At 42.4% G+C, this 19,880-nt stretch overlaps 1 protein-coding gene across 3 annotated transcripts in view; it reads right to left on the bottom strand.

Moving 5' to 3' along the window:
• The window catches only part of Specc1l (sperm antigen with calponin homology and coiled-coil domains 1 like), a 99,943-nt gene that overhangs the window by 47,633 nt on the left and 32,430 nt on the right, over positions 1 to 19,880 (bottom strand). For 2 of the 3 annotated variants that reach the window (XM_005360185.3, XM_026785480.1), the window contains exons 4-7: positions 17,192 to 18,825; positions 14,981 to 15,188; positions 3,769 to 3,842; positions 2,496 to 2,671 (exon numbers count right to left, since the gene is read on the bottom strand). In XM_005360185.3, the coding sequence (XP_005360242.1) occupies positions 2,496 to 2,671; positions 3,769 to 3,842; positions 14,981 to 15,188; positions 17,192 to 18,825 (2,092 nt within the window). The remainder of the gene's footprint in view (positions 1 to 2,495; positions 2,672 to 3,768; positions 3,843 to 14,980; positions 15,189 to 17,191; positions 18,826 to 19,880) is intronic. The other variant, XM_026785481.1, reaches the window with a different exon arrangement.

Here is a 19,880-nt window from a genome sequence, read left to right as displayed (position 1 = left end):
TATGCCTTTAATCCCGGCACTTATGAGGTAGAGAGGCAGGTGGATCACTGCCAATTCAAGACCAGCCTGGTTTATATATAGTGAGCTACAGCCAAGACTACAGAGACCCTGTCTCAAAATAAATAGACAGATAAGCAGAAATGATGTGTTCTCATTTCTCCTATATTCGATCTTCTGAGATATAAAAAAATGCAAACCTCAAACAAACGTATGTTTGGAATAGGGGAGAATATTTTAATAACCTTTTCAGTACACTAAAATGAAACAATGGGTAGTTACCAAATTTTTGCTACGCTAGAAAAGTAACTTAGTCCTGAGCCCCTGACTAAACAGGTAGAAGGCTCTGGGTTAAATCTGCACTGCCAAAGTGGTAAGCTTAGCTGCAGACTGGAGCCATGGTGCAGCACAACAGTGTTGAGCATGAATGAGGCCCTGTGTCTGAGAACCAGCATGCCAAGAAGAAAAACGTAGCTTCAATGTGGAAAATGAAGCCATGTAAGTAAATTTCTCCTACCCTATCCACTAAAATTCACTGAAAGACTTTTATCCATCTGATACTGCAACATCATATAACATATATTAATCACAAGAAAAATACAGGCAATACAGAGGCTTTTCAAATCCTTGAATCGTATAATACATTGGAGTCACGCTTGCTAAACGATGACATCAACATGCTCCGAGGCCAGTAAGATGGCGCAGCAGACAAAGGTGTTTCCTACCAAGGCTGACAACCCGAGTGTGCTGCTCAGAATACACACGGTAGGAAGTGTATTCCACAAGGTGCTTTCTCATTTCCACATGTGCAGAATGGCGCACACACAAAATAAAGAAATATAATCAAAAAAAAACTTTTTAAATCATCTTGCAATGGCAGATAAAGGTTTTCCATTCCCTTGAGTACCTACATTTCATTAACAACAACATATACCACCAGGCGTTTTCCTCGATGGGACAGGGTCCTAATCACTTTCAAAGAAAATGTCAAAGAACAGAGTTTGAATAGCCAGTTTCTCTCCCAATCATTCTCAAATAAAAAAACGCTGTTCCAGGAGAAGAGAGCAGCTCAGACTGGAAAGGTCACAGTGTCCACCTCAAGGCCACCTCACACTTGGAAACACACTGTTAAGCGGAAGTGCCTGCCTACACTTCCCATTTTGTCACACGGAAGGCTGAAAATCAGGCCCTCCAAGACTGGATTTGGTAAAAGTAACACGTTCCCCTTTAAGGATATTTTGAGTGAAACCCACACTTTTCATTTAGGTAGTTTTGTACTTAAAAACATCACTCTGATAATCACTGCTTGTAAGATACTATCTCTTCCTTTTTCAAATAGTGTGTGCACGTGAGGTGGTGGGGGGCATGTGTGTGTGACCACAGAGGCGAGAGAAGAGCAACATGTCCCCTCAATTGGAGTCACCTGATAAGGGGGCTGGACCCAAACTCAGATCTTCTGGGAAGAGAAGAAGTTCTCTTAGCCATTTAGTTACCTCTCCAGCCCCAAGATGCTGCCTCTTTTAACAAGCATTTCTTTGAAATATAAAGACTAGTAAACTTTCAGGATCCAGTGGAAAGATCCTTCAAGAACTGAATCTTAGGGCTCGGTGATAGAGCACTTGCCTGGCATGTGTAAGGCCTTAAATTAATCCACCGCATGAGGGACTGATGGTCAGATGGATGGATGAGTGGGTGAGTCATGGGTGGGCCATGAGTGGGTGGACAGATGAGTGGATGGACAGGCAGAACCAAGTTCAATCACTCAGGGTTAACTATCAAATGAGCCATTTCCGATAAACTATTTATTTAATAATATACAGAGAAAAGAGTAATGCCAGCTTTATACCAGTGAAGATTCATTAAGCTTCATTCCAAGTTCTGCCTAAGGATGCCAATAAAAAAAACACTTAGCAACACATTAGAACTAAGCACTAATTAAATAAAAGTCTTTCAAAGATATATTGCCTTTCCCCATGCCTAATTAATAATTATTTAAAGTGAAGTAAAACCAAATTCTTAATAATAACATCAAACACATAAATTCTCTCCCCCGCTCAGGCGGAGTCTCACAGGTGTCACCTGATACAGTCATCTTTACGGATTTCCAGTGATCCCTTTGTGAGATGTGGGGGTACTACTCTGGAGGTCACTGAAAAATGAGGGAAAGAAACTTACACTGAACAGATCAGCTGTTTTCCCAAAACCAGTAACTCGAGTTTACTGGTCGGTCACTTTGCAGGCATTAGTTCACTTACTCTTACAAGACTATAAATCAATTCACATTGCCTTCATTCACAGGGCAAGGACTGTTAACAGATCACACATCTACCAAGAGGCAGGGTCAGACCGAAGCCGACTGTGCGCTTCCAGACTGCAGTCTACAGAGAAGTACGAGTGGTGCCAGAGTCCAGATAAGACAGCACTAGCGACAGGCCCATCCCGAGACTGAGGCTAAGCTGTTCGTTACCGAAACACACAACTGGATTCTCAGAACATACTTGCGTGACTTTATTTCCTCCAATTCTTTTGTGAGTTTCTCATTTTTTTCTTGTGCCTCATGTAACCGTCGCTTTAGGTCACCAATCTCTTCTTGGGCTTCGGACTTGATATCATTTGCGATTACCACTGCAGTCTGGAGATCAGCCTGAAACTGCCGCCATTCTGCAGATTCTTCCTACATTAAAAGATTAATTTTTATTAAAGAGTAATGGAGATTTATTTAAAAACAGTAAAATTTGTTAATGATTAGTTTGCCCTCGCGAGTCATATTCTTGAATGGTGAGGTTTTTTTTTAATCCCAAGAGTGCTGTTATCTTATTTTAACAGACAAAGCAGCTCTTATCAGTGAATTTGTTCTAAATGAAGGGAAGACTTGCCATCTGGTCTTCCTACTGAGCCATCAAGTATTCAGAGTACTCAATAAATATTAATGAGAAAAAATGTTAGACTTCCCTTCCTCATGCAAATTTCAAAGCAAGTCTTACAAAAATAAATAACATCAAAAACTTAAGAGCTTTACCTCTGAACTCTTAAGAAGGTATATAAACTGTATTGTGATGGTACATAAATGGCATGAGAAAGTACCTAAGTGGTTTGTGAGGGTGTGTAAATGGCATGGGAAGGTATATATATATATATAGTATGTGAAGGCACATAAATGGCATGAGAAAGTACCTAAGTGGTTTGTGAAGGTATATAAATGGTATGTGAGCCATACAGTGAAAATCTATAAATACTCTGACATCAAAAAACAGCAGGAAAAAAAAAAACTAAAGTAAAGGAAAAGGAAGAGGAAGCCAGAAGAAAAACTGAACTCAATATAGGCAGACACAATCATACAAAGAGACTGTAAGGAACTGAGAGGTCTGCCGCTTCCCACAGACAAGAAGGATGCGGGTGTGGCTGGGCAGAGAAGTCTCCCCGGGGGCTTCACTTCCCCCAGAGCCACAGCTGGGCCTTGCATGAGCCCTCTCAACCTCAAAGCAATTTTCTAATACCACGAAAGCAGCCAGGACAACGGCGTCAGGACTCAAGGTCTATGATGAGCACTCTCTCCTCCCTCCACATCCTAGCAGCCTGGGTGCTGACAGCTAGCCCAACCCAGAGAATGCAGAAATCTTACACAGAAACAGCCTTGTTTGTGATCTTAAAATCAAAAGTTAATAAATTTTCTTTTCAAAATGTAATACCTTCCCATACTAATCTCCCTAAAATTACTACCCATAAATCATTAGTACTTCAGTACTGGCAGCACATGAAGATCCGTCCTACCCGAAGTCTCCTGTGGAGGGTCTTGATTTCTCTTTCCATGTCGTGCTTTTGGTCTTGGAGCTTTTTAACAGTATCTGAAAAGACCACAAAGATTAAATATTTCTCCTTAGACCTCAAGTTCTTAATGATATTACATGTTCCAAAGAAATGATATAAAAGAGGTGCTAAAATATGACCATCAAAACAGTTTTCCTGAGCTAAGACTTGTCTGCCTTTCATCACAGGACTTGAAAGCATGAAAAAATATTCAATCCAAGATCACAGTTTCTGCTTCACTTCCTAAGTAAACTGAAAGCAATTGTTATAAACATACATACTATTGGCACAGAGTCAATCAAAATAGCACTGACTGCTATTAAAATGTAAACTTTTAATCAGAGAAGTTACCACTGTCAACCATGTAAGCATTATTCCCTTTAAACACTGGAATAAATTCAAGAAAAGTGAAATCAGTAAAATTATTTATACAACTAATTTGTAATATCCAAAGAGCTACCAATTAGTCTATGGACTAGTAGCAGTAAACACAATAGGAAATCACATACTGTTTGGTTGGAAGGAAACAATGCCTTAAAAGTCATGCACAAAGAGAAACCTCTCAGGCGGGCACCATGCTGTAACTGTCCCTCTGGACAGCTGCCACACTCGGAACTCTGACAGCTCAGGAATAAGTCACTTCTCGGTTATGCACCAGAAAGGCCTCTTACGTACGATGATAATCCTTTATTAAGATTTTGCCTATTGATGTTACAGCTCCCTCTCCACTCTCATCCATATTCTTTCTCCTCTCCCCACATCCACATAAAATAAAAGTAAATCCAGGGCCTCATATATGTCACACATGTTTTCAGCCACTGAGCTACATCCCAGCCACGATTTATATATATGGAACTCACTCTGCAGACCAGGCGGGCCTCAAACTCAGAGATCTGCCTGTCTCTGCTTCCCAAGTGCTGGGATTAAAGGGCATGCACCACCACATTGAACTTTTTTAAATCAGTGTGTGTGTGTGTGTGTTTGTGTGTGTGTGTGTGTATGTGTGCGAGAGAAAGAACGAGAGAGAGAGAGAGAGAGAGAGTGTGTGTGTGTGTTTGTGTATTCAAGTGAGCACAGGTGCACAGGTCAGGGACACACCTTTAGGATTTGGTTCTTCTCTTCAACCTTGGGTTGCAAGAGTGAGTTCAGATTAATCAGGCATGCATGGCAAATACTTCTACCCAGTCACTCATAAACCCGTGATATTGTTAAATGATATGAATGAACTTCAGTAATAAAATAATGGTATGAATTATTATTAAAGCACATAATATTTTCTAAAGTTGGATAAAATGAGACAAACAATGGAGAGGACAGAATAAAATGAGGTACGGGACAGAGGGACAGCCTATGGTAGCCAACGGCTAATGTCTCCACTAGGAAACATTACCCCCAAATTGTTAGTAAAGTCAGGGCCCATGAAATAAAGTGTTCAAAATTTATTCATTAATCAACTATCATCTTATAAGTATAAACCATGAATCAGGGTATTTTCTAGATAATGAAGATATAAAGAAAAAGAGACATAGTTTCTATCCACATTCTTAGAGATTTTGTTTTGTTTTGTTTTTGAATTTTTTGAGATAGGGTTTCTCCGTAGCTTTTGGTTCCTGTCCTGGAACTAGCTCTAGTAGACCAGGCTGGCCTTGAACTCACAGAGATCCGCCTGCCTCTGCCTCCCGAGTGCCACCGCCCGGCTTTCTTAGAGATTTTTTTTTAAAAAAAAAAGTTATGACTGCACTGAACTAGCAAAGCAGGACAGTGTCGTGGTCAAAGGATTCAACTAGAGGCTGCCTTACGTGAAAGCTACAAGCTACTTCAGACCTCCTTGAACCTGGACGCTGAGGGCTAGACAGGTCTCCCAGTACAATCACGGCAAAGTGAACAGGACGAGTGGACAAGTCATGGCCCGGTTCCCTGCCAACAGAAACAAAGGTGATGAAACCAGCAGGGAAGCCTGGCTCCTTGCCAGCTCCCAGGGGGTGAATGCAGACACCCGGACACAGACAGCAGAAGGACAGAAGCTGAGGACACTGGGAAGTCTGCTTTTCTGTATACTAGGTCCACTGATGGACAGAGTTGTTTGTTGTTTCGTTTTGATTCCAGGGTGCCTCCCCATTTAGTCCTTGTTGGCCTGCAATTTGCTACGAGACCAGGCTAGCCTTGAACTCACAGAGTTACCTGCCCAAGATATTTTATAAGAAAAACAGTGAAACAAAACACAATTCTCTTTGAATTCTCGGGGCTAGAGAACTGGGTCAATAAGGTTAAGAACACTAGCTATTCTTCCAAATGACAGAGGTTCAATTCCCAGCACCCACATGGCACCTCACAACTGTCTGTAACTCCAGCTCCAGGGTATTCAAGACACATCCACACAGGCAAAACACTCATATACAAACAAAATTCAATTTTAAAAACTTGTTTTCCTTTTCTTCTGGTGACAGAGGACATCGTCAGACACAATTCACAGGACAGCCGACTGCAGGACAGCTCACCTTCAGCACCTGCCGTCACGATTCCTGCAGCCCACTAAACTCCCACGCAGTCTAATTTCACCAACCCCTTTTGTTCTGGTCCTTTTTCCACCGACCTCTACATTCGTGTCCACAGATGGCACGCAGTCCTTCTTAACGAGGCATCCGCTGTAGCTGGTACTACACATGAATTACTGCCCTGTCATTATTCCTTTTAAATGGAAGGAAAGCTGCCAGAGGACATGTTCAGACAGCATAAACTGTACGAAACGGGTCTTCAGGGATATGATTTAAACTTTATGACCATGTTTGTACTTTTCCTCTGAGATAAAAAGTTAAGAAATGGCAACAAGCTTTTCCTTCCCGATATCGGAGGAGTGTCTATTTAAGTTCTTTTATAGACTACTGCCACTTAGCACAATGGAGGGTCACAGGAGAAGGAAGCATCCCCCCACTGGGAACCTTCAAATGTGCTCCCTTCTTCTCCAGCTTTCCTAACGTGAGCGACACTGCCACCTACTGTTTTCAATTCAAATTCCACCAAAAACTATTATCTCCTTGTTTTTAAACTACAGATTAAACCTCTATTTTTACAGTGCTATTTTTGTTCGAGGAATCAGATAAATTGCTGTTGCACTATTATTCCATCTAACTTTGTTCTGAGCAGTTCTGTGCACTGCCCTTCCTGTTTAGTAATGGCTCCATAACTGTCTCGCCACCAGTGACCTGTTGCCCCTGACAAATCAAGAGTAATCCAAGCTACCTCTGGTTCCATGCCCACCAATCATGCAGATGTTACCAGGCATTACCATGGACCCAAGCTCAGGCTACGATACTCTCAAGAACTTATTAAAATCAACAACATCCATAACAGCCTTCCTAGCCTCCAAAGCCCAGGAAGCTCTCTGGGTGCCATCAGCTGCTTCCATCTGGTCCAGCATTTTCCAGTGAATAACTAAATGCGATTTTCAGAGGTAAGGAAAGTCAAGAGCAAAATAATCTGTGAAGAGACCTGGGAGCTGTGCACAGAACCTGGCAGACACAACGACTTCCAAATGAACTTTATATGGTTTTACTTAACTTTTAAATTTTGCTCAAGTCTTTATTCTCCCCGTCTCCAAAAAAAAAAAAAACAGTGATTTTTTTCTTAATTCTCAAAAGATATGTTCACAATAAAAAAAAATAAGAAAACAGAAATTGAAACAAAATAAGATTACCTTTATTTGCATTTGACTTACATCTTTCTAGACTTCATATGAATATTATCGTTTGGTTTGGTTTGGTTTGAACTTGGTCCTGCTGTGTTGCCCAGGCAGGCCTTAAATTCCTGCAGTGGCAAGATGTCCTTCCTGTTTCGGAACTAGAGATGTACTACCACACCTGGCTAGCTTTCTTTCTTTTTTTTTTGGGGGGGGGGGTCGAGACAGGGTTTCTCTGTGGTTTTGGAGCCTGTCCTGGAACTAGCTCTTGTAGACCAGGCTGGTCTCGAACTAACAGAGATCCGCCTGCCTCTGCCTCCCAAGTGCTGGGATTAAAGGCGTGCGCCACCACCGCCTGGCTAGCTTTCTCTTTTTTTTAACACAATAAGATTGTTTGTACTGCTTCACAAGCCTGTAGTAAATAATGGAATCCACTATCAGCAAAGCCAGATGTGCAGCACCAGCTAGATGGTCCCAGAAAAAGAGCCAGATGTGCAGCACCAGCTAGATGGCCCCAGAGAAGAAGCCAGATGTGCAGCACCAGCTAGATGGCCCCAGAGAAAAAGCCAGATGTGCAGCACCAGCTAGATGGCCCTGGAGAAAGAACCAGATGTGTAGCACCAGCTAGATGGCCCCGGAGAAAGAGCCAGATGTGTAGCACCAGCTAGGTGGTTCCAGAAAAAGAGCCAGATGTGCAGCACCAGCTAGATGGCCCCAGAGTATTCCATCAATGGAACATATCAGAACTAGCTTTTAAAATCTACTAACGGAGTTAACATAGTTCCAACTTTTTGTTAAAATACAGCAAATGTCTTTACAATGTTATTCAGAAAATACTTGGAGAAAAGTTCCAAAAGTAGAAATGATGACAGAACACTTACAAAAAGCAACATGAGCTAATTCAGGGACTACTAGATCATGACTTGCTTTTTTGGGTTTTGTTTTTCTGCTTTTTTGAAAAATTACTAATTTACTTATGGCTTGATAGAGTACAATGAAATCAGCAGTTTTAAAAGGAACACTGTTGTGTCTGGCTATCACTTCCACGTTACATTTGAAACTTTAAGTGGCTCTAAACTACAGAAGTGCACTATGGCTGGTTCTGTTTTGTCTTCTAGCCAACAGACTCAGATCTGTCTTTTCCAGCCTCACTGGCAAAACAGCAATGAGAACAGAGGAGGCCCACACTGCGTCCACAGCTATTTACTAGATTACAACGGTTAAGCTGTGGGACTGGAGAGAAGGGTCAGCAGTTAAGAGCACTGGATGCACTTGTAGTGAATCCAGGTTCAGTTCCCAGAACCAGCATGGTAACCCCAGTTCCAGGGGTTTCGGCACCCGCGTCTGAACTCTTGGGGCACAAGACACATACACAGTGCACTTACATACATGGAAGTAAACTCATGCACATAAAATAAAATATATCTTTAACAAATATAATAGACTATTTCCAAATGTTGTGTTAACAAAGCAGTCCTGCAGCAAGCACTCACAAGACACCTGCAAACCTATAATACTGTTACTACAGAAGGTTCCTGGAAGACAACTGCTAATCTTTTAAGGGAGTTCTTATCAACACTCTTTTAAAAAGCTGCAGTGGTCATACTCCTTAACTGCACATAAAAATATCGCTCCCAGCGGGGGGTGGTGGTGCACACCTTTAATCCCAGCACTTGGGCAGCAGAGGCAGGTGGATCTCTGTGAATTCAAAGCCAGCCTGGTCTGCAGAGCGAGTGCCAGGACACCCTGTCGGAGGGGCGGGGTGAGGGGAAGAGGATCGCTCTCTCCTCTTGCATGCTATCAAGCTTTTTAATTTTTCACATTTGCTCAATGAATACTGGCATCTTGTTTTGCTCTTTATTTTCTTTCCTATGTCAAATATCTTTGTTTTGTCTTTTTCTGATTTGTATTTTCATAAACTTTTACTTCAATATATTATATATATTAAACTCCATTACTCTCTGTCTTATTCCCTTGAGAAAGGGTCTCTCACAGAACCAAAGCTCGCTATTTCACTTAGTCTGGCTGGCCAGTGAACTCTCTCAAGCACACACAGCCATGCCCAAATTTCTATGTGATTGCTAGAATTCAAATTCAGGCCCTCATGCTTACAGAGTAAGTTCTTTTACCCATTGTGCCAGCTCTCTGTCTCAACGAGACCCTGATGCTACCCACCACCACCACCACCACCACCACCACGTTCAGACAGGGTCTCACTATGTAGCTTTGGCTGGCCTGGAACGCATTCTTTAGATCAGGCTTGTCTTGAATTCATAGAGATCACCTGCCTATGATGGGGTTAAAGGTATGCTGCACCACCACACCCAGAATAGCAGTCAGCTCCAGCTTGCTAGGGAGATGATTAAGTCCCTAGCTTTATCTGGGGTGTTCTTCAGTTGATTTTCTTTAGTAGGCTGTTTCTTTTTTAAGATAATAAAATGCCCAGTAAGTCCTGGTTGTTATTTATTTAAGCATTAGCGACATATACACATTTCTTAATGACTGCAGGAATCACTCTTCTACCCACAGGCTTCTCATTCACGGTACAGCAACAGTAAAGGCTCTGTGATGACACGCATCAACAGGAGGACTGTACTCCAACCAAGGTGCTGGGTGGTACATCCATTTTACAGTGGGGTCAAACCGATTTCTTTTCCCTCTGTATGGTCCTCTCTCCTGGACCACGTGGTAGCCTGCATCCACTTTCCTCTCTGACACCAAGGTCATGAGAAGAGTCCTGGCACCCAGTTCTACTCCTTTATCCAGAAGATTCTCAGCCCAACAAGGGTGGAGCCAGCTAAGTCGAGCCTCGGTACAGTGCCCAGTGCTGAGCGGGCAGTTCTAGTCACATGCTCCCCTTCCACCCAAAGCTTGCTGGGAACATTACTTTGATTCTCATTGTTCTCCTGGTCTGTAGGTTTTTCTATTCTGTTTTATTTCTCTATACCTGATACTATCTGCTTTCCATATTCCAGAAATTACTCCAAATCACTGTCTACTGGCACAAGCCAACTGTTTTTTATCTCAGTGTTAGCGTTACGAGGCTTTTATATTTCATTCATTTTCTTTTTTTTTGGTGGTGGTGGGGGAAACGTGGTGATCTGAAGCCATGTTCTGAACCGGAAGTTGTTAGTTTACATCACATCTCTCTGGCTTAAACGCTAAAGCCATGGCCTAGAGCACAGAAGGCCAGGTATATACTGTATGGTGCCAGTATGATCTGGGAGTCTCCTGGGACTCTAAATGTGTTGCAAATTTGAGATTATTTCATAGGTCACTAATCTCCATTTATTTTCCTCAACTGTTTTCTCCCTATACCTCATACTGCAGAATGAGCAGATTAATCCTCAACTCCACTGCTCTTCATTTAGTTTGATATTTAAAGGGTTGTAAGTTTTTTTTATAATACATGCTAAATCTGGAGTTGTAAAGTGTCCACTTGTTACGTTTTGTAGTTTTTATTTCCCTGTAGTTTTCTACTTGTCCTTTCATTCTGAGCATATGTCCCTTCACGTTCTTGAGTTTAGGAGCTGTCGTAAATCCCTATGTATCAATTCCAGAATTTACACTGGGGTGAAAAAGTTACTCTACTTAATATGGGGTTTTTCTTGGGGTGACTGGGGAGCTATTACTATTGAATACAAGGCTTATTCAGCGACTGACGAATTGTGGTGATGACTGTTAAATTATTCTACAGAAAAAGTTTTGCTTTCTTAAATAAAAATTCTTTGTCATCAAATTCACATAGCATGTGCTGAGTTAACTCCAAATGTGAGCATTTTCTAGAGAAAAAAATTGACTGCCATCAAACTCTAGAGATCCAACATAAAGTGTCAAATTTGTTTAGACCCTGACTATCATCTGAAAGAGAGAAAGAGAGAGGGGGGGGAGGGAGGGGGGCAGCACAGACATATAGTCCTAGAACTGTGGAAACTCAGAGGCAGAAAGGTGAGGAGTTTGAAACTGGTCTCAGGCCAAAACCCCAAACTGCTGGTACGAAGCTTTCCTAACATTCACGAGGCCCTGGGACCTATCCGTAGCATTATTTTAAAAATCACTAAAGGTTGGGAGTAAATAAAGCTATAGAGACATTTTGGTGACATCTGAAAAAAATCTAATTATAGTTACTAGTCGATAACTAGTTGAAACTAAGAGTAATTTTGCTAGACGTGCTCAGGAACTCTTCTTTCAGGGATCATACCTAGAAATACTTGAGAATGAAGTGTCATAGGGTGGAACTTATTAAGTAGTTCAACACACACAGAGACGGTGTAAGGCTGTAAGGACTATCAAGTGTAAGCACTTCCAATATGATACATATTCACACTTTTCATCTCAAAAAGCTGGGAAAGAAGCTATATAGATTTTTTAATTACTCAGGATTTTTGGTCATTTTCTAGTTAAATTCCTTATGTTGAAAATGAACAATTTATAGAGTTCTGCTGCCCAAATCTTCATCATCTAACATTTTTCTAGCTAGTGCTCAGTTACCACAAGATGTCGCTCTTCCCCTGTTCAAAACTAAAAGGACTGCCTGAGAACTAGGGCAGCACGGGTTTACTGGATGGACAGGACACTGAGTGAATCTGGAAAACGTAAAACCTTCTTACATGCAAGAAGCAAAATTGCCCCGTCTCTCTCTGAAGATTTATAAGCAGCTACTGGCAGAGGGTAGACATAGCAGTGTAACCACGGGTGGCTTGCCTATGTGCCTATAAACAACCTGATTTAAAAAAAAAAAAAAATCTACCCAAATTCCTATAAAAAACCATAATAAAACTCATTGCTTCACACATTAGCTGAAAGAGGAAGACACCAGCAGGAGACAAATAGAATAATGGGTGAATATGGTCAAAATATATTATATACACATAAAAAGGTCAGAATGAAACATATTTATGTAAGATATGCTAATAAAACTTTAAAATGTGTAATAGAAAAGAAAAATTAAACAAATTCTCTCAAATATAAAATATAAACTCAATCTAGGGCTGGAGAGAACCTGTGTCAGACAGTTTACAGGGGCTCTGACATCCTCCTCTGAACTCACATATGCATAGACCCACACAGAGACATGCGCACACACATACGATTTAGAAAATAAAAATGAATCTTTTTAAAAAAAAAAAAACCTAAATACATATGCTTTTTAAGTTTTAAGTATTAAGTTCTTTGACTTTCTTGTCTGTTTTTTGTTCTGCCACAGATCTGACTGCAGTAGCTGAAGATGGCTCAGAACTCTAATCCATTGCTTTGAGCACTGCATCACACACATGTCACTAAGATCAGGCCAAAGGTTTTTTTAAGTTGGAGATGAGAAAGTTCATGTTAGTCTGTCTTAGTTAGGGTTTCTATTACTACAACAAAACATCGTGAACAAAGAACAAGCTGGGGAGGAAAGGCTTTATTTGGCTTACACTTCCAGATCATAGTCCATCACTGGAGAAAGTCGGAACAGGAGCTCAAGCAGGGCAGGAGCCTGGAGGCAGGAGCCGATGCAGAGGCCATGGAGGATGCTGCTTATTGGTTTGCTTCCCCTAGCTTGCTCTGCCTGCTTTCTTAGAGATCCCAGGACCAGCAGCCCAGGGATGGCACCACTCACAATGGGCTGGGCTTTCCCTCATTGACCACTAATTGAGAAAATGCCTTACAGTTAGATCTTGTGGAAGCATTTCCTCAACTGAGGGTCCTTCCTCTCTGATGACTCAGCCTTGTGTCAAGTTGACACAGAAAACCAGCCAGAGTACACAGTCACATCATCTTCTCAAAAAGATTCTGTCCTGTCATTGGTTATTTCAACAGACAGGCCTGAGAATGCTTAACAAAACCTTAGTCAACCCACAGATTCAGGTCAGCTAACCAGAGCTCAGAATTCCCAAGCTATAACCTGAAAATTTCCCACAAATGACCTGTTCTTCTTTGATAATATCTCAAATATCCCCACCAACCTATGAATAGGCCCAATGCTGTACTTGCTAATCAACGCTGTCAAAGGAATAATAAACTAATAATGTCTAAAGAAGTATTGTGCGCATCCAATAATCTGAAGACTTTAACTAATGCGTCAGAAAAGACTACCCCATTCCCTCCAGCTCTGTAATGTAAAGACAGTGTATGAAATGAGGCTGTAGCTCAGTGGTGAGAAAGTGCGATTTCCATGGACAGGCTCCTAGGCTTCATCTCCAGCACCACAGGAGGAGGCAGTAGTGATACACCATAACCCTTGTTAGTAACTTAGGAGCTAGATGAAAGGCACACAAAGAGTTTTTGAAATGCACTGTTTGGAAATAATTTAAACTCACAAGAAGTGGCAAACAGTACAAACACACTTATTCAGACGGCCCTGCTGTCAGCAGTGTGCTCAACTGTTCTATCAACCGCTGTCCCTTGTCTCTGTATCTACTACCCACTAACCTCATTTTTCCCAGAACTCATTGAGGGCGCAGTAATCACAGCCCTTCATTGGGAAACTCGGTGTGTGGTTTCTAAGAATAGGGATATTTTATGCAAACACAGTGTAATTATCAACATCCTAAATGTATTATTAACATATCTTTAATCTCTTAGCCACAACTCAATTTTTGATTAGTGCCTTTATGTCACTTTTTCCCTGTAGTAATCGACCTGTCTAGACATCTAATTATCATGTCTCCTGAATCTTTTGTTGTCTGGGACACTGACATTTCCACAGCCTTTCTCTTTCATGATACTCATGTGTGCAGGGCTGCAGCACCCTCCACACCTCTGCTATTAGACATGCATCGCCTTGTTTGTCTAATGTTTCTCAGTGGTCAGTACATGCCTCAGTCAGAACACATCTCACTTGTGCGGGGCCTCGTGGCCATGTGCCTCCATCACCCATATGAAAACCCTAAGGACCGCTCAGCTTCCCCTACTGCACAAGCAGTTGTTTTTCTTTCTGCTCATTTGTAACTAATAAACAAATAATTCATAAGATAACAGATTAGGTTCATATAAAAACCTGATTTCTCAACTTTCTTACAAACCCAAAATAACTACAAAATAAAGTTTAAAAAAAAAATCTACTCATGCAAAGTACAATGAAACTTGAAAATGGAGGTTCCATTCTACCATAATGCAACATCTTCAGGGTAATAAAATAAATTTAAAAAGAAGAACAGAAACCAGTGCTCCATAATCAGGGCCCTACAGGATTGGTCCTTTCCTTTTTTGTTCTGTACAGTCACAATCGTTAAAAGAAAATAAATGGCTTTTCTTACGGTCTAGATAATAACTGATGCCATTAGCTCTTCATGTAAATGATTTTGCTTAATTAGATATAATTTTCAAGTAACGCTTCTAGTGAACATTTGAGAACAAAACATAGAGACCCAAAGTTTCCCTCACGTGGGAAGCACACTTCTGAAAGTCAGCCGTGCTACTGTGCCCAGACTGCGTGCCAGTCAGATTATTTCCCACACTAAACACAAGCACACAGAGGGTGGAGTAGAGAGAAATGGAGAGCCTGCCTCTACTCACTCTCTAAATCAGAAATGATGAGGTTGTCATGAAGCTTCACAGCTCGGTGCTGTTCTACTTCGTCCTCAAGTTCAAAGATAGTCTCCTTCATGTCGCTCCTTTCCGTCTCCTTCTCCTCCAGTTCCGATCTTACTTTCTCCAACGTCATATTCAAATCTTCAATCTGCTTCTTGGCTTCTTCCTGGAAAGCTCGATACTCATCTTCTACCTAAAGAAATGGTAGCAGTTAAAGGGGGAGATCTTTTAAGATAGACTCTACAAGCAAAGTATTTACTGTTTGAGATGGAGGCAAAGCGTGAGCAGCCTCAGACAGACCGAAAACCTAGCTAAACACAACATGGGGACAAACCCCACTATGTCACTGACGGGGATTACACTGATGTACCACTGAACTTAACCAGATTATTTATGAAGCATTTTGGGGACATTTCCTCTTCTCCAGTTTGGTCTTAAAGTGTACATTTGATGAACAATTGGCACTACCATTAAAAAAAATGCTGTACTTATGACAAAAAAAAAAAAACCCTCAAATCAAATAAGAAACCATTAAAAAAAAATTAAGACTAGCAATCTGGCTCAGCAAGTTAAGTGCTAGCTGCCAAGCCCGAGGACCTGAGTTCAATTCCCAGAGCCCACATGGTGGAGAAAGAGGACATACTCCAAGTCCCCTTCTGGCCTCCTCGTGTGACTCAGCACATTCACACAGACACACATACAAAAAGTAAGTAAAACATAGCTTTTCATTTTTAACAGTCTTTCTCTGGTCGTAGCGCCCCTCAACATGTACCCCCTAACGGCATCTCTGAAAGTGATGACTATCAGACTGACAAGATGGCTCAGGAGGGAAGGGCACCACGCCAAACTGAATACCAGAGTCCAATCCTTGGAACTCGCATGAGAGAAGGAGAAAACCAACTCCCACAAGTTGTCCTGACTGACACCGCCCCGCCCCCAGCAACACACACATACTCTATCTCCCCGCCTCTGATGTAAACCAAAGATGCACTAGAACTTCTCTAAAACTCAAGGCACTTGGGTGGGGAAGATCTCAGCAATCAAGAGCACTTCCTGTCCTTCTACAGCCCTAGTTCAGTTCCCAGCACCCATGTCAGGAGTCTCAACAAGTGACTGTAACTCCAGCTTCAAGGACTCTAACACCCCCTTCTAGCTTCTGTGGGCTGGGCACATACAAATGCGTCATAATAACACAAGCAAACACACACACATTAAAAAAGAACCAAAATATCAGATAGAATAGATAACTTGTACAAAAACACTCACTTCCACGATCATTCAGGATATAGAACCCTGGTCAGAACACCAGTAACCTAGCCAGCCATTCTGACTGAGTCTTCACTATTTGCGGTGGTTCGAAAGAAAATGGCCCCCAAAGAGAAAGGCACTATTAGGAGGTGTAGCCTTGCTAGAGGAAGTATATCGTTGCGAAAGGATGCCCTGAGGTCGTGTGTGTGTGTGTGTGTGTGTGTGTGTGTGTGTGTGTGTGTGTGCACTCAAGATACCACCCACTGTTCAGTTAACTTCCTGTTGCCTGCAAAATGTAGCCAACTCATTCCTTCCTCAGCACCGCATTTGCCTGCATGCCGCTATGTCCTGCCATGAGGACAATGGACCTCTGAAACTAGGCCACCACCTCAATTACATGTTTTCCTTTAGAAGGGTTGTCACGGTGACACAACGGAAACCCTAACTAGGAACCAGTACACTGAACATCTGTGACATAAGCAACAAATCTAGAGGAAGGAATCATCTCTAAGCTCTCTGCCAGCAACAAATCCCACACCTTCAAGAAACAGGAGCAACCATGCTCTTAAAAAGTAGAATTAACTCACAATAAAATATTAAGAAAACTACAACTATAGCAAGACAAAAGGCAGCAGACACTGCCAATCCTTGAAAACTGAAATCCTGACTCAGCATCTACCCCGTGCCATAGTATAATAAAGATGAGGATATAAAATTCTCTATTGCCCAGAAAAAGGCACAAATTCATTTTAACTATAAACCATCTGGGAAGAAAATGAAAAGCGAAAAGAAAACTTTTATTCTATTTAAGGCAGCACATTTTAGAACTTGAGATGATTGTCAATAAAAGGCAATGGCACATTAAGCAACCACTTCTGTTTCTCAACAAGCTTGCTTTGTATGGCAACTGTGTAATGCCAAATGAGGGCATCTTTACTTGGGCAATACCTTAGCAATGGTGTCCTGTAATCGATTGGCATCGTTCCGGGTATGAGCCAGATCTTCCTGCAGGCTACTGGCCAAAGTTTCTGCCTTTTCCTTGTCCAACCTAACGCTCTCCAGGAGGTCCTGAATATCAGATTTGTCTCCAGAGTTATGAATGGAGTACAGCTCGGCCACTTTCTGCTTTTCATTCTCCAGCTGGGCCTTCAGGCGATTCATCTCTATCTGGTCACTGGCCACAGTAGCTTTGTACTCCTCCAGCGTGGCTGCCAGGGCTGCTTTGCCCTTCTGCTCAGACTCAATAATGCGCTCCATGTGGTGGCTGCGCTCTTTGAGGGCACCAATCATCTCCTGAGCTTCCTTGTTGTCCTGCTCTGCCATCTTCAGAGTGTTGCTTAAATGCTGCTGGACACCTAGAAGCTGCTCTCGCTCGAAACGGGCATTCTCAGCCAAATCCATGTAACGCTGCTCTAGTTCCATGTAGCGCCCACTCTTTACATCTTCATCTATGACGTAAGAAATGTGATGCTCATCCAAAAGGGAGCGGAAATATTCAATCTGTCGGCCAAAGTGTTCCAACTTATCGCTCTGCTGACACAGTGACTCCATCAGGATGACCTTCTCCTCTCCCAGCCTCTCGTTCTCACTGTTGAGTTCTTGGGTAATCTGCTGGAGATCAGCGAGCTCTTGCAGAGTTGCCTGAAGCTCCTCACTGGTACTGTGCTGGTTCTCTTCCATCTGGTGAATCCGTTCTGTCAGGCACGCAACGGAGACCTCGCTCGCATTCCCACTGCTCCCCTTCCGAGAGCGCTCTATGCTCGGGATGCCCTCTGACTCTGAAGACGAGGGGGCATCCAGAGCATCATCACTTGAGGTGAGGGGCTGGTACACCTCGCTGCACTCGCTGTCCAGGTTGTCCATAGAGTTACTGTGCTGATGGTCCATGAGTGTATTTTCATCTTGACTCAGGAGATCTTCCACTGACCCAGGGGCAGAACCTTCTACTGAAGATGTCAGAGTTCCTCCTCCATCGCTCTGGTTACCAGCGGTGATTTCTGGGCTCACGGACTGATAGCCAAACAGTTTTTCAGAGTTGTCCAGCCTCTGCTCAAGGGAAAAGCCCAATGCATTCAATCTGTCCTTCAGCATTCTGTTTTCGTTCTTCAGCTGGTTGAGCTCCTCTCGGATGGCTGTGTTCTGTTCCTGCAGCTGCAGTAGAGTAGACTCCACATCAGTTGGCTGGTGAGCAATAATGGTTTCCTTCTCTGCAGACTTTTCATCGCCTTCCAGAGGATCCTCACTAATGCCCAGCTGAGCACGCATGTCTCGGAGTTCGTTTCTCAAATGTAAGATTTCCACATCCTTGGTTTTTGCCAGTGTGAGGAGATCTTTCACCTTGGCTTCCAAGGCAGCTTTGTCACTGATCTGATTGTCCGACTTAGACTTGCTCATGCGAATATCGGAGTCTGCAGCAGTGCGACTCCGAGATCGCTTAGCCAGGGCCACGTCATTAGCTCCCTGACTTACGGAAGGCAGTTTTTTGCTCTGATTTAGCCGTGTGCGTTCACGTAATCTTTCTCTGGTAGAACTGGATTCTTTATTACCGGCTGAAGTACTCCGTTTGGCTGAGGAACTAGTGCCTACATGTTTCAAACAAAGAATTTAAGATAAAATTATTAAAAACAAAATGCATGTGTTCAGAACCCAGGACTACTGAGATGAAAGCTGGGCAGCCAGCCACACTGACACAGACCATAAAATCTACCCTTCTCATGTATAAAATCAGATGTATAACTTCTCATTAGAAGATGATCCCCTGGTTTCAAGGACTTTTTGGGCCTGGTGGCACGTGGGACAGAACACATTCAAGGCCAGCCCAGACAACTCCGTGGCAGCCTGTCTCAAGACGAGAGGACGGAGGCTGGGGTTCAGCAGCAGGGCATCTTAGCATCTGCTAGGTCTCGTGTTCCATCCCAGCATTGGGAAACAGTAGGAGGACACAGGACTACAATAATCAGGTCTAGCTCTTGTTTTTTGAAGTAAAAAATACTGCTCTTTATATTTTTTTCTATTTCTTTTATACCACGCAAAACAATCATGTCAGTTTTCAAAGGTTTAAAACATTAGCAGTTAAAAATTTTTCATGAAGCCGGGCGGTGGTGGCGCACGCCTTTAATCCCAGCACTTGGGAGGCAGAGGCAGGCGGATCTTTGTGAGTTCGAGACCAGCCTGGTCTACAAGAGCTAGTTCCAGGACAGGCTCCAAAACCACAGAGAAACCCTGTCTCAAAAAACCAAAAAAAAAAAAAAAATTTTTTTTCCATGATAGAGTGGTTGGCACATACCTGCAATCCTAACACAAGATGCAGAGCAGAGGCAGGAGGATTCAATATATTGAGTTCCAGGCTAGTTGGGGATACATGCTAAGGTTCTATTTCAACTCCAAAGTATATTTGTTCAATGAATTTGATTAATGTGTATAACACACTTTTTACAAAAGAGGCAACAGTGACTACTGGCTAAGTTATAGATTCTACAGTCACTCACTGACAGAAATCTTGGTTCGTCTATTTTACCACAAAATCAGGGTAAGGTAGAAGTCAGACGGGTTACAAGACAGACAAAGGCAAGGAAGTGGAAGTGAGCATGGCACACGAAAGGACGACAAAAAAGAAACAAGGAAAGGGGATATTTAT

The sequence above is a fragment of the Microtus ochrogaster genome, linkage group LG2 (assembly GCF_000317375.1).
Source record: "Microtus ochrogaster isolate Prairie Vole_2 linkage group LG2, MicOch1.0, whole genome shotgun sequence".
In the NCBI taxonomy this organism is placed as follows: Eukaryota; Metazoa; Chordata; class Mammalia; order Rodentia; family Cricetidae; genus Microtus; species Microtus ochrogaster.
This window is presented reverse-complemented; position numbering and strand designations above follow the sequence as displayed.